Source organism: Barbus barbus (genome assembly GCF_936440315.1).
Source record: "Barbus barbus genome assembly, chromosome: 27".
NCBI lineage: Eukaryota > Metazoa > Chordata > Actinopteri > Cypriniformes > Cyprinidae > Barbus > Barbus barbus.
The window spans coordinates 23,013,477-23,028,372 of record NC_136755.1 but is presented as its reverse complement, the minus strand read 5'-3'; the positions used below and the strand labels follow the sequence as shown (position 1 = coordinate 23,028,372).

The 14,896-nt window shown below is 36.4% G+C and overlaps 1 protein-coding gene across 1 annotated transcript; it reads right to left on the bottom strand.

Annotated features, from left to right (window-relative positions):
- Positions 1-751: 751 nt before the first annotated feature.
- On the bottom strand, positions 752-3,571 carry LOC306846927 (small ribosomal subunit protein eS27-like). Its single transcript, XM_079380631.1, has 4 exons — positions 3,534-3,571; positions 2,809-2,917; positions 2,618-2,728; positions 752-982 (listed from the first exon to the last, which is right to left on the bottom strand). The coding sequence occupies exons 1-4, from the start codon at positions 3,537-3,539 to the stop codon at positions 954-956; spliced, it is 255 nt and encodes an 84-aa protein (XP_079236757.1). The 5' UTR covers positions 3,540-3,571; the 3' UTR covers positions 752-953.
- Between the last annotated feature and the right edge of the window lie 11,325 nt (positions 3,572-14,896).

The window sequence follows — 14,896 nt, the reverse complement described above, 5'->3', positions numbered from 1 at the left end:
TAAAATGTCATCCGCTGATGCTATTTGAACATTTTCATTCAACACACAGTGGGTTACTATGTTCAATAACCCACTCATCTGGGTCTTTGGTCCCTTGGCCTTGATAATGAATGTCATCTGTATGAGCATTTTATGAATACTGGGAAGATATGCTTTTTGAAAAGCTATTCAGAAATCTTAATGCATTTTTACTACAGGGTTTTATTACATTTAGCCAGAAGCTCAGTAATATGCCTCTTATTAAACAATACTATTTTTAGATGGGTATTTTTCAGTGAAAACATGCAGGCTATTATCTAGTTCTAGGATTTTTCAAATCATAAGCGCTTACCTCCATTCAGTGTTGGTCAAATTAAATACATAAAACCATATATTTTAGCAATATTGCAATTCCTAATGAGATGTATATTTCTATTCAGCAAGGACACAATCAAAAATTACACTATAAAGACTTTTTTGTTACAAAATGTTTCAAATAAATGCACTTTTTAATTTTCCATTCATTAAAGCATCTTGAAAAACAGTTACCACAGAAATATTAAGCAGCATAATAAAAGCCTTGCTGTTTAGATGATATTCGCATTCATGGTGGTGGTGGGTTTCTTGAGCACCATGCCTGCGTATTAAATGGTCTTGATCATTTACTTTGGTAAGGATTGAATAGTTGAAACAGTCAATATTCTGATAAACAACCTAAATTACCTATGTGGATGGAGCATGACATTTTGAATAAAAAGTCATCACAACACCATTGTAGCCCAAACATTTTATTGAGACCGAGACAGAGAGAAAAAGAGACACTAGGTTGGAGGGTGTTCCTGTCAGTTCTTCAGACCTCTATGGGTGATTGGATCATCTACTTCATCTCGTTTGAAATAATCAGGCAGCTGTCACTGAGGCTGGTCCCTCTCCTCCCTCTCTCTCTTTCCCTCTCTCTCCAACCAGAAAACATCTTAATGCTGCTTCCTTCTGAAGGAACACCCTGGAGAAATCAAAATAAAAAGAGGTCGTTATCAGAAACAACAGCTAAGCTCATTATCAACAAAAGTATGAATAACACCCCACAGTGCCCTCAAACATTTGGAAAGAAGTGCACATTCTGTTTTTATACTGTATACTTTTGCATTAAGTTTCATTTCTGTGCATCCAATAAATTTTTTTTTTTTTAAAAGACTTCAAACAGATTTCTAGATTACAAAAAGATCCCACATCCAACTCGCACCATTCACTGGTTAAGCCAATGCTCAAATAAATAGGTCTAATAAAGCTCTATTAAATAGGATCATTAACAAACCAGTGGTTCATTTATAGTTGTCAATACATATTATGCTGGATTAGAAGACAATTTAACATTGAAAACAACTACACACTTCACCAATGCAATTCTTAGCTTTTTGCAATTGGCTATTTGCTTCTGCTAGCACAAAACAACACAAAATTTATATTTCAGAATTCAACCAAATAAAACCGATTATTCCGAAGCAGCACGATGACGTCAATCATCCACGTGAAATACAGCTGAACATCTATTAACATCACCTAAGTGTGTGCAAGATTTTAAAAGGTTTGAAAGATATCAAAGAGACTATAACTACACTACACCGCAGACCTGTGACAATCTAATATGAATAAATATTCAGAAACAATATCATGCACAAAAAACCCATGAAATACTGCAATAATAACAAATTATGGACAGATCAGCTTATTAGCTTTATAAAAACTGACAAATAAAGAATGGGAGAGTTTGAGTTTGGGGGGGAAATCAGCATCTAAACTCCCAATAATGACTGCGAATGCTGACATACTCGATGAGAAATGATTTTAATCTATCATAAACTGAACACAGAGCAAAATAATGTCTGCACCAGTCAGCAGCTGCTAACAAAGCCCTGTCTGTATAGTTCATTTCAATGCTATTCACAATACAGTGCCATTGTTTACCTACGTGGCATCATCACAGGTCTTCCAGCATTAAAAGTACAACTCAGTGTAAGCAAAAATCCCTCATTTCCATTCAAATGACTCCACTAAATTACAGTAATTCTTTACATCCACAGCACATTTGCCAGACAGCATAAAAATTACCATTCTTCTCATTCAAAATATATGTTTACTTTATTATTATTTACATTATTTTATTATCACTATTGCAACAATACTATTGTACTGTAAAAAAAAAAAAGTTTTGAATTCAAATTTTATTTACAGAACAATAATCAAATTAAAATCTATATCGAAGCTACAGTATCAGATACATTTAAGATATTTATTTTGGACGTAGTATGAAATAAATGCATTTTAAACTGCAGCAATTTTTTTTTTTACCTCCGATTTATGCAATTCAGATGGCTCATGAGTCCCAGTGCAGAAAATGCATAAATTTGTATAAATACTATAAAGGCGCATCCCTGATTCTTATAAAGCAATGCTAAACCTATTTTTATTTTAAAATTAGATCTACTACAGTTAATGTCAAACCTCAAGACAATAACTTTAGTAGAATAACAGAAACCCTCATAACCCCAATAACATGGTAACCACCAAACGGCTTACAATTTGATTTCTCCTTTCCACTGTTGATCCTAATCCTGTCTGAGTAAAAACACAAACAAACCTTCTGTGAGTCGAGCTTTGCCTCCGGTGGGCTGACACAGCACAGTTGAGCAACCGACACAAAGCACGACTGTCTGTGCGTGGCTGAACACTGTTGTGATCTTATAACATCCTGAAAACAAGAGAAACATTATTAAGACCATTCAGACACTGACCAATCCAATTATCCAGAATCCTATGAAGGACACTCACCTGGACACTTGACATCCATGAAATAAGAATTGGGACTCTGTACGAGACGCTTCTTCTTGTGGCTCCTCCTCTCCTCCTCAGGGGTCGGGTGCAGCAAATCTTTTGCGAGCTATTTACATAAACAGTATGATTCTACATGAGAAAACTGCCATTAAACACCATTTGACCAGCAACGTCACATAAACATGCATTAAAGTATGGTGAGCATTTTGGGCATTACTGTAGCATTACATGAGATCCAAAAATATTGTCTAGGTAGGCAGATAATTATGTTTTGAGAGAACCATGCAGAAGCCTTTGCGTCTTGATCATTTTCAGTCAATTCTGGCAACTCCAGAAGGCTGCATGAAATCATTTAACGTTAGTCATAAAGCAATTGGTAACTTCTCTCAAGCGCAGGCATTACACAGTTTAGCCGTTTTGAAATATATTTTCATAATATCAGACATTATAAACACATCGACACTTAATCGTGCGTCACAGTACTGTTAAACGTCCATGTTTTGTTGGTTGTATGTGCGCCGCCATCTTGATGCAGGGCGCGAACGCACGCTGCCGAACCATTCAAGACTTAACGCTTATTTTTACGTTCATCTTCTAGTTCACGTGACAACGCGCACATTAAGGTCAGCCATAAGGATATGTTCTTCAACGCGCTTCGATATTTAGGTCTTAATGTCATGAAAGTGGTGTATATTGACATGTTTTTGCTCTCTGGTACTCACTGGCATGTTGGCGAAGATTAAGCCGCTGCCAGAAAGGAAGTTCCAGGCGGAAACAGACGAATATCATCGGACGAGCGCTGATGTGAGCGGAAGTGAGGCATCGGACATAGATCGCAGACATGTTAGTAGAGGCAGATGAGGTCAATAACTGTAATACAAACGAGTTTCATCTTAGGAAAAAATACTTCTTTTGGCCAAGTTTCACATACATCTGTATCTGAAAATAAAACGTATTTTTACAGTTACGTTTTATGTTATTTACTTTTGATCATCGTTGTTATGATGGCTTTATGTGGGCCTATGTTTTGTACTTTTTTATCTATCTATCTATCTATCTATCTATCTATCTATCTATCTATCTATCTATCTATCTATCTATCTATCTATCTGTCTATCTGTCTGTCTGTCTGTCTGTCTGTCTGTCTGTCTGTCTGTCTGTCTGTGTCTGTCTGTCTGTCTGTCTATCTATCATCTGTCTGTCTGTCTGTCTATCTATCTATCATCTGTCTGTCTGTCTGTCTGTCTGTCTGTCTGTCTGTCTATCTATCTATCTATCTATCTATCTATCTATCATCTGTCTGTCTGTCTGTCTGTCTATCATCTGTCTGTCTGTCTGTCTGTCTATCTGTCTGTCTATCTATCATCTGTCTGTCTGTCTGTCTGTCTGTCTGTCTGTCTATCTATCATCTGTCTGTCTGTCTGTCTATCTGTCTGTCTGTCTGTCTATCTATCTATCATCTATCTATCTATCTATCTATCTATCTATCTATCTATCTATCTGTCTGTCTGTCTGTCTGTCTGTCTATCTATCTATCATCTGTCTGTCTGTCTGTCTGTCTGTCTGTCTATCTATCTATCTATCTATCTATCTATCTATCATCTGTCTGTCTGTCTGTCTATCATCTGTCTGTCTGTCTGTCTGTCTGTCTATCTGTCTGTCTATCTATCATCTGTCTGTCTGTCTGTCTGTCTGTCTGTCTATCTATCATCTGTCTGTCTGTCTGTCTATCTGTCTGTCTGTCTGTCTATCTATCTATCTATCTATCTATCTATCATCTATCTATCTATCTATCTATCTATCTATCTATCTATCTATCTGTCTGTCTGTCTGTCTGTCTGTCTATCTATCATCTATCTATCTATCATCTGTCTGTCTGTCTGTCTGTCTGTCTATCTATCTATCTATCTATCTATCTATCTATCATCTGTCTGTCTGTCTGTCTGTCTGTCTATCTATCTATCATCTGTCTGTCTGTCTGTCTATCTGTCTGTCTGTCTGTCTATCTATCTATCTATCTATCTATCTATCTATCTATCTATCTATCTATCTATCTATCTATCTATCTATCTATCTGTCTGTCTGTCTGTCTGTCTGTCTATCTATCATCTGTCTGTCTGTCTGTCTGTCTGTCTATCTATCTATCTATCTATCTATCTATCTATCTATCTGTCTGTCTGTCTGTCTGTCTGTCTGTCTGTCTGTCTATCTATCTATCTATCTATCTATCTGTCTGTCTGTCTGTCTGTCTGTCTATCTATCATCTGTCTGTCTGTCTGTCTGTCTGTCTGTCTATCTATCTATCTATCTATCTATCTGTCTGTCTGTCTGTCTGTCTGTCTGTCTGTCTGTCTGTCTGTCTATCTATCTATCTATCTATCTATCTAGGTATTGTTTTTTCTCATATTGTTAAACATTATTATGCCGTTTGAATAGGCCTAATTAATAGATTAAAAATAAATATAAAAAGGTGCAGAATCTCACAAACTGCTTTATCATGTGTCCTACATATATGTTGGAAAGAAAATTATCCTTATTGTTTCATTAATTCCCTCTAAAACTGTCTTATAAACAAAAATATACCAAAAAGTACCATGATGCTAGGATGTTTTTTGTAATTTGTTTCTTACAATAATAATATAAAAATATTCAGGCGCACGATTATGGCATTAATTCAGTACTATTGACATTGTATAGGCCTCAAAGTATTACAGAGTATTATATTACTATTCGATACTATGGTATTTTTGTAAGCATTGATTTGTGGTGTCTTTCATTTTAGATTCTACAGTTGTTTTTATAACACAAATATATTAATCCATAAGTGTTTCTGTTAATCTTACATTAGAGTACTATTCGTTTCTTTATATGTTAAACTGTTTAATGAGGGGGAAAGTATTGAATTCTGGGGTGGAATATGCAGCTGGTGACGGGAAAGTTCTTTTAGGTGGAAGGTCGTCTCAAGTACGCTAATATTCATAGAGTGAGCAGAAGGTGGAATCAAGACTGCTCACTTCCAGCTAATCATGAGAGACAAGTGTCTGCAGATGTGCCCATCCAGAGACTTCAGGCAGCTGGGGAGCATCATGGTTCACTGCGACTGCTGTAGCAGCTCCTGATCAGCATTCCATAACAGAGAGTTTATCTATAGGGGATCAAGGGCAATTTGCCTACAATAGAATAATGAGATTGCTGAAAGGATCGTGCTGGCTACAAGCCCAGGGTTTACAAAATGTAAAAGCGGATGTTCAGTATGATACATTGGGTGGGTTAAAAATAATTGCCCATTATTCTGGTCTGATTATCTCTAACACATATCATTGAATTTATTCAAAACAACTGGAGTTAAATGGACCAGGTGTATTTCATTAAATTGTGGTCAGGTTATTTACACAGCCACTGAAAATGGCTGCTTTGGTATTAATCTTCAAATGATCTCTAGTACATGTGTGGACTCAAATGGCTGAAATGCAAGAGTGCCTCAGTATGGGAGACAGTTTGATCAAATTCGTATATCCTTATTCTTATAAATAAATAAATGATCAGACATTTGATAAAATGCACAAATGTTATTAACATTGTAAGGTCCACATATTTGGCCCAAAGAAGGTATCCAATGGTGGCTGAAGGTTTCCTGCATGTTTGGTCTTTAAAGTGCACAAAGTTCTTTAATTTAAGTCAAACTCTAATCTGACTCCATTTTATTATTTAATCTGACTCCGTTTTATTTAGTTTGAAATGCCTCGAATTTAGTTTGAAATGCAAATTGGTTGTTTGTCTATTTCTAATTAATATTCTTCTGATATTTGATTATTCTAGTTAACTCTTTGACTTTATATTTACTCTTTCATTCGGGTGCTCATGTCGCTAACAAGGATACAACATAATCTACTAGAGTCAATCATTACAGAGTAAAACAGAATAAGATCAAATGTAACAATTTATTATCAGTCAGGTAAATACTGTATGTGTTATGCCGATTACATAGCCAATTCAGAGATATCAAATCATATCAATACAAAACATCGAATTCTCAAAGATAAATCTACGAGTAAAGGATGCATACCTGACTTTATAAAAATACATAGTGTGAAGTATAAAGACACACCACACTACTGGCTACAGAATCACCCTGAGACAGGAGCTAACAATTGGAATTTGTATTGATCAAGTATACGCATATGCATATGTGTGAGAGAGGCGTTTTCTCGCATTTTCTCTCAGTGGGATGTGGAGACAGATGTCTGTAATGTTAATACACTGTGTGTGTGTGTTGTCCATCTCAGAAGTTCAAAGTGTCTGAGGTTCTGTAAATCTAACAACATAAAATCCCTTTAGTAGTTGTACTGCTTCACGTTAAACACCTAATGTGTGTTTGTTAGAAGACCCACAACAGTTCTGTGGCTCTAGGTAATATTTTCGTTTACACGATTTTTCAAAATCAATACAATATTGTGTCTAATATATACCTAGAGCTGGGTAGATTACTTACAAATTGTAATCCGTTACTGATTCCAGATTACATGACAAAAATTTGTAATCAGTAACGTAATCTGTTACATTACACATGTTAGGTAATATAATCAGATCACTTTTTATTTAACTTGTTTATCACATTGATTTAAATAGCATTATCTTGTACCATAATGATGTAAAAAAAAAATTCATTTACAACATGAAATGCATTACACATTATATTACATCAAGGTTTCCCAAACTAGGGTTCGCAAAGGAACTGCAGGGGGGTTGTGAGTTTAATGAAAAGCTGACAATTAATTAAATCATAAAACATTTAAATTAAAATAAATCATTTTAAAACAAACTCCCTTTCGAGGAAAGTCTCTTCACTCGGCGGCCATATTTGCAAAGCCTCCAGGCAGCTCGTAATGAATGGGGGAATCCTGAAATCTCAAAAACTGCTCGCTGAACTCACAATTAAATTACACTTGTCAAATCAGCAACAAAAATCTGAAATTAATTGCCCCATGAATGTTGTTTCCTGCGCATTTTAGAGTGGCCTTTTATTGTGGCCAGCCTAAGGCACACCTGTGCAATAATCATGCTGTCTAATCAGCATCTTGATATACCACACCTGTGAGGTGGATTATCTCGGCAAAGGAGAAGTGCTCACTAACACAGATTTAGACAAATTTGTGAACAATTTTGAAAGTCTGACAGTGTTGAGTACTACCGTAAGGTTAACCCTGCCTGGTTTACATGTTTTAAAAAGATTTAAAAATTTAGAAAGGTAATCAAAAAGTAATCAAATGTAATCAGTTACATTACTTTAATAAAGTAATTGAAAAGTTACACTACAAAAGTTACACTTATTACACTTTAAATAGGGTAACTTGTAATATTTAACCTATTACATTTCCAAAGTAACCTTCCCAACGCTGGTTACTGCCCAGCTCTGAAATTGTTGTAAACAAATATCACATTTGCAACTAGTCAGTATTCAAAACTCACCTCACCTAAACCTAGAAGATTGATTACTGACAGGCTGTCAAAAACATTTTAGAGAAGAAAAAACTCTTTCAAAGCTGCTACATAGTAACAAATTTCTAATTTGACCACCTTGATAGAAATGAGTGAAAAGTATGATATTTGTCTTTCAAGTGTAGTCAATTTAAAGTCCCAAGTTTCCAGAAAAAAATAATGCTCAAGTAAAGTAGCCTACACAGATCCTCAAAAAGTTTAGGCCTACTTATAAGTAGCCTAGGTAAGTAAGTAGCCTAAATGTATAGGCTAGCCTATACTGTCCACCTCTGCTTTTTATAATACAAAATAAACTGGGGAAAATTTTTTTAATCAAATTCCATATGTCTACAAATAATATAATATTTTCTAAGGTCAATAAAATTTCTTTATCTTGAATATCTTGGCCACCGTCACGGCTACAAACATTAGGCTACCGTTAACAGTAGGGAAAAACTTGCTGATATGAAGGCTATGTCTTTGACAACAACAGCAGTCTTTAAATTTAGTTAATATGCGCCATTTGCCATCTTTTGAAATATTCAGTACAAACTTAATTTAAGCGATGCAACTAACAAATGTTGCACATTTCAACACATATACTGGCTCGTTGGTCTAGGCCTAGGGGTATGATTCTATGATTAGGGTGCGAGAGGTCCCGGGTTCAAATCCTGGACGAGTCCGGAGTTTTAAAGTGAAAAGTGAAGTGACATACTGCCAAGTATGGTGACCCATACTCGGAATTCGTGCTCTGCATTTAACCCATCCAACGTGCACACACACAGCAGTGAACACACACACACCGTGAACACACACCCGGAGCAGTGGGCAGCCATTTATGCTGCGGCGCCCGGGGAGCAGTTGGGGGTTCGGTGCCCTGCTCAAGGGCACCTTAGTGGTATTGAGGGTGGAGAGAGCGCTGGACATTCACTCCCCCCACCTACAATCCCTGCCGGCCCGAGACTCGAACCAGCAACCTTTGGATTACGAGTCTGACTCTCTAACCATTAGGCCACGACTTCCCCTCTACATTTTTGGCTTTTAGTTTTTTTTGGCTTTTAGTTTTAGCACTAAAAGCCAAAAATCCTCTGCAACTGTATTTCATTTCGTATTTAGTCACATACAGCAGCCCAAGGCACCTGTCAGACATCGCAAAGTGTGGTATTATTGTGCAAAAACCTACACATACAGTTCTGAAAAACCCCTTGTGCTTAGGCTATTTATACTTCAAAATAGAAGGTATACCTCAGAGTGTTGTAGCAACATAATTTGTTCTCTGTATTTTTAGTCCCTTTGGTAGGAAATTGTCTCCTATGAATTTAAATTCTATGTAAGACGTGTGAATGTAATGCAAAAAGAAGACAGGACACAAAACAATATTAGTGTGCAGTACGCTACAAAAGGTGTAGGATTTCATTTATAAAACATTTCACTCAAAAAAATTCTTGTAAATCCCACAAATAATTACAAAGAAACATCAAGTAACAGAATGATTTAAACATGACATTTTTAAAGACTGAAATAGTATTACAACTTCAAAAGCCTTTTTCTACCTTCTTGTTCAAACATTTGGCCATAACTGTATTTGTATTTTATTCATTTCTGCCATAACACTGACTTCATTTCATGTTTGCAATGATGTAATGATATCATGTGACAAATAAGGTCATCTAACAATTGTTCATTGCATAATGCACAGTCTTCCATTCTGAATACAGATTTTTTCATAAAATCCTTTGTTTTGGATTGGCGAGATCAGATATCAGTTATTTATCTGCTCCTCCTGGTAGGTGGAGGTGGAAATGGCTCCGTATGGATCCATAACTGTTTGAGCGCAACGCACAATGGTAACAAACAAGAAGAGGCAGAGAAGAAAGAGAAAAACGAGGGCAAAACCCAAATCCACATCGATCTCCAGCCATGATGAAACTGGTGGCACTGGCTGGTCCATCTGCGTCGCTCCAGAGATTGCTAGTGTTGAGAGTCAATTAAAGACCCACCAGACCTTTTAGTTATAGTCTGTGCCAATGTTAAATTGATCTTTCTCTCACAAGGAAATTGAGATGTTATCCACCCTACCTGTGTTATTGTTTCCTTGAAATTGAGTCAAACTCCTTTGGTGGAACTGGGACAGAGTACAATGGCAGTCCCTCTGGCAAATGCACAGTTTCAGTGTTTGTTTGTTTTTTGACAGAAGAGCTTCAGTGTGGCCTTGCGAACTGGATCCCATTCGAGAATGGTTGCTTACGGTGTATGAAGCCACATCACCCTGATTAAAAAGGAACATCATTATCAAATTGAAACAGTAACATCACACAGGCTTTGTAACTAAATATTTGCCACCCACATTTGATGTCAAATTAATTAACTGAAATATAAATAAACTTAACTGGCTCTGTTCCCATTACTTCATCAAGACACAAAAGACATAAAGGAGGAATATTCATGCTAAAGGGTAAGATACTGCCACCCATCACAGTCCTCTAAAGGTGCAGTTACATTACATACATTGTCTTTTTTCAATAGTGTGGCATTGTATAAAGAATTTCTCATACAAAAGTCACTTGCATGGGGAAATCTTTTACACTCGAGAATTTCCTGATCCTGTGGATTCCTATGACTGGGTTTCACCAGCAAAATTTGTGAACTCAACTAAAAGTGTATGGTTTGTTAGGGTAGGACAATATTTGGTCGAGATACAACTTATTTGAAAATCTGGAATCCGAGGGTGCAAAAAAAAAAATACTGAAAAAATTGCCTTTAACGTTGTCCAAATGAAGTCCTTAGCAATGCATATTACTAAAAAAATAAATAAAGTTTTAATATATTCACGGTATAGGAAATTTACAAAATATATTCATGGAACATGATCTTTACTTAATAGCCTAATGATTTTTGGCATAGAAGAAAAATCGATAATTTTGACCCATACAATGTATTGCTACAAATATACCCGTGCTACTTAAGATTGATTTTGTGGTCCAGAGACACAATTGTTCAGTAATTGCAATAGGAATTATTAAAATGAGGAATTTTGAAAGATATCCCCAAGAAGATTTAGTGAGTTAGTCAAGCAGATTCGCTGCGCTGATCAACAGAAAACTACTTGGCTTGAAAGTGACTTGCTTCATACATCGCCACACTATTGACAATAGCAAATTTACCTTTTCAGCCCGCAAAATTTTGCTAATGTAAGGTGACATAACTGATAGGGAACCTCAAAAGTGACAATTGTGAAATCTCCTCCCATAAAGTAGATAGGAAACCCAATGGAGTTAGAATTGCTATGCTAACAATGTGGATGAGATAGCTTGAAGTGGCTAAAATGATCACTTTTATTTTATTTTGGGGTAGGCTACTTGTGAACATTTCTTGTTCTTATTGAAGAGAATCACCTAGGATTTTTTCACTGTGATCTGGGCGAAAACATCCTTTGTCTATTGGAAATAGCACAGCGTTGTATGAAGAACATCTTACACAAGTCAGTGTCAAACCAAGCAGCTTTTTCTTAATAAAGGCCTCCTGAAGCAAATCAATGCGTTTCTGTAAGAAAAATATCCATAATTTATAACTTTATAAACCGTAATCTCTAGCTTCTGCTAATGTTGTATGCACGTTCACGAGTGGACGGGAGTGGCAAGAATATGCTAGTCTTGCGAGAACCAAGTTTTGGTTATAGCAAAGGAAACCCAGTCTCCTCTTGGTTTATATCGAAATCTGACATTTTTCTTTACAAATCCTCATTTTGTACTTCTAATTTGAGACCGGAGTTTTGTTTTGCTCGCTTCCGCTTTAGTCTCTTCTCACCAGAGCTTACGCTACACCGACGTCCTACGTCACCGCTGGAACACCACTCTGTTGCGAACATGATTACAACAGTTATTGGAAGCTAGAGATTATGGTTTATAAAGTTTTAAATATGGATATGTTTCTTACAAAACGCATTGATTCACTTCAGGAGATTTTATTAACCCCCTGGTGCCATGTGGCATACTCTTTTTTTTTTTTTTTGATGGATAGATGCACTTTATTGGACTTCTTTTGGACTTTTGAATAACTCATTCACTGCCATTATAAGGCTACGAAGAGCAAGGACATTTTGAATATAACTCCGACTCTATTTGTCTGAAAGAAGAAAGTAATATGCACCTAGGATGGCTTGAGAGTGAGTAAATCATGGGCTTTTTTCAATTTTGGATGCAAAAATCTCTAATAAGGCGGTATAACTGAAATGGTACCTCAAAAGTGACAAATTTGGCAAAATTTTAGTAGCTCTCTTTATATCAAACAAATAGCACTCCTTATATGAATCATGTAGGAAAGTAAATGGAGTTAGGCTGCTATAAGAAGAATGTGGATGAAATGGCATAAAGTGACTAAAAAAGTCACTTACATTAGACTGATGAAATATTTAATATTTATATACATTATGGACTACAATGCTTAACTTTTAAAGTTAATGTTTCCTCAGTAGGCAGCTCAATAGGTTTTGGAGCAACCACTGTTTCATATATAGGCTAAACGTCTTTTATTTCCAACCTTCGTAAATTTCTTCACCTCCGCACATGCATTGCTTTCTCTTTAACTGCTCATAGACCTCTGGCTACATCTGGTTACCCATGCTAACCTCTACATGATACACCATCTCTGCTCTCCCTCTGAGAGTCTTTCAGTCAAACATCTCCATTCTTCAACTTCACCTGGTCCACCTCCATCAAACAGAGCGTTTGCAAATTTGCGGCCTCCTCCTGGCACCCAAGCCGTTATGAATAGTTTAACAGGAGTTGGATGACATTGTGTTGAGCCTGGCTGTGCCCTTTACCAAGGGCTGTGGTCCAGTCACCCGCCTGGTTCAAATGCGTCCGTAACTCAAGCAGGCCTCAGACCAAAAAGGCAAAGACTCCCACACGTCACACCAAGAGAAAGGAGAAGGAAGGACAAAGAGGAATGTGACGGAGGACAGGAAGGAGAGAGGACGAGAGCAGAAAGACAATACGCAACTGCAATTAAGTTCACCACCAGGGGCAGCGTGAGGGGAAATTGAGTCAATGCAGGGAGGCGATAGCTTTAATTTGATTGGCTGCCAGGCCACATAGAACAATGATGATGTAAAGACATCCTCTCCAGTTAGCAGTCAGCTGATGGTTCCTACACTCGCATTCAGGAGAATGAAGGAGACAACAGGAAACAATAGTTGAGTAAAGTAGAGAGATGGGTGACTTCCAAAACCTCTTATAAATAATAAACAATCCTAAAGAGATTTCATTAGGGTAACAGAATAAAAATGAGCCAATGCACAACTATTCTGGTGCCCCATGGAGGTAGATCTGATTTCAGGTACAACTTGTTTAAAAAAACAACAAAAAAAAAACATGCATTGTTACTGTTCAGGAAAGATATATTTAGTGACATACTAAAACATGTAATTATTTATGGATATATAGATATAACAATTAATGTTAAATAATTACATGTTTTAGTATGTCACTTAATATATCTTTATATATATAATATTAAATTTGAAAGTTGACACACACACATATATTACTTGAAATACTGCCCAATGCTTGTGGTTTTCCAGTAAAAATACACTAATAAAATCATAAAATGTAGAAAAATCTAAATATTAGTTTACTCAGTTTAGTTTGGACTTATTATTACTAATATATCCCAAAAATATGACTGAATGATTATATACTCACTTATGCTCACTCTGGCTGTTTATTTGATGTAAAAAAAATAATAATAATAATAATATTGTGAAATATTACTGCAATTTTAAAAAAGCTGTTTTCTATTTTGTTATATTTTAAATTGTAATTTATTCCTTTGATGCAAAGCTGAATTTTCAGCATCATTACTCCAGTCTTCAGTCACATGCTCCTTCATAAATCATTTTCAATCAGCTGATTTGCTGCTCAAGAAACACACTATTATTGTTATCAATGTTGAAAACAGTTTTTGCTGCTTAATATTTTTTTTTTTATATATATAGTCAAAATAGAATTATTTCCTAATACATAAAATATATCTAAGATATATAGACCACTTATATGGAGGGTTTATCACAAATATAATGCATGTTATATAACATTTTATCGGTTTTGAATTAATTTGGCATCATGCACTCACCTGCTTCCCATGTCCCATCCCATTCTCCTCAGTGAGCCGCACAGACCTTATCTGGATGGATTACAAACTAGCACATGATTAAAATGACCCATAGGCCAGGGTATCATAGAGACATGGAGAGGGAGAGAGAGAGAGATGGATCACTGCTGCCAGCCATGGACATCTGAACTCCAAGCGTACGGCTGCTGTGACCTTTATGTGTGCAGGTAGAAAAGTGACACAGCCACATTACCATAGAGGACCAATTACAATCAGTGTGTGATCATGCTAATTGCTGAACCGAGATCAGATTTCAGCCCATAACCCTACATTTAGACTAAGAGTCATAGCATGGTCGGTAACTGATCTCAGATATTAAAGTGGCAGTTAACTGTAATGTGGTCCAAGGTTCATTACACAGGGGAGTCAGGTAGCCACAACAGTGGAGAGTTTCAGCGGAGGGATCACACACAGGTACCGTGTGGTACAAACATTT

What these genes read in the sequence shown, in the direction of transcription:
- LOC306846927 (XM_079380631.1), bottom strand. An exon ending in CATGGATGTCAAGTGTCCAG is followed by an intron (nt 2,729 to 2,808) that starts GTGAGTGTCCTT and finishes TCTTGTTTTCAG; the next exon opens with GATGTTATAAGATCACAACA. An exon ending in CAAAGCTCGACTCACAGAAG is followed by an intron (nt 983 to 2,617) that starts GTTTGTTTGTGT and finishes TGATTTCTCCAG; the next exon opens with GGTGTTCCTTCAGAAGGAAG.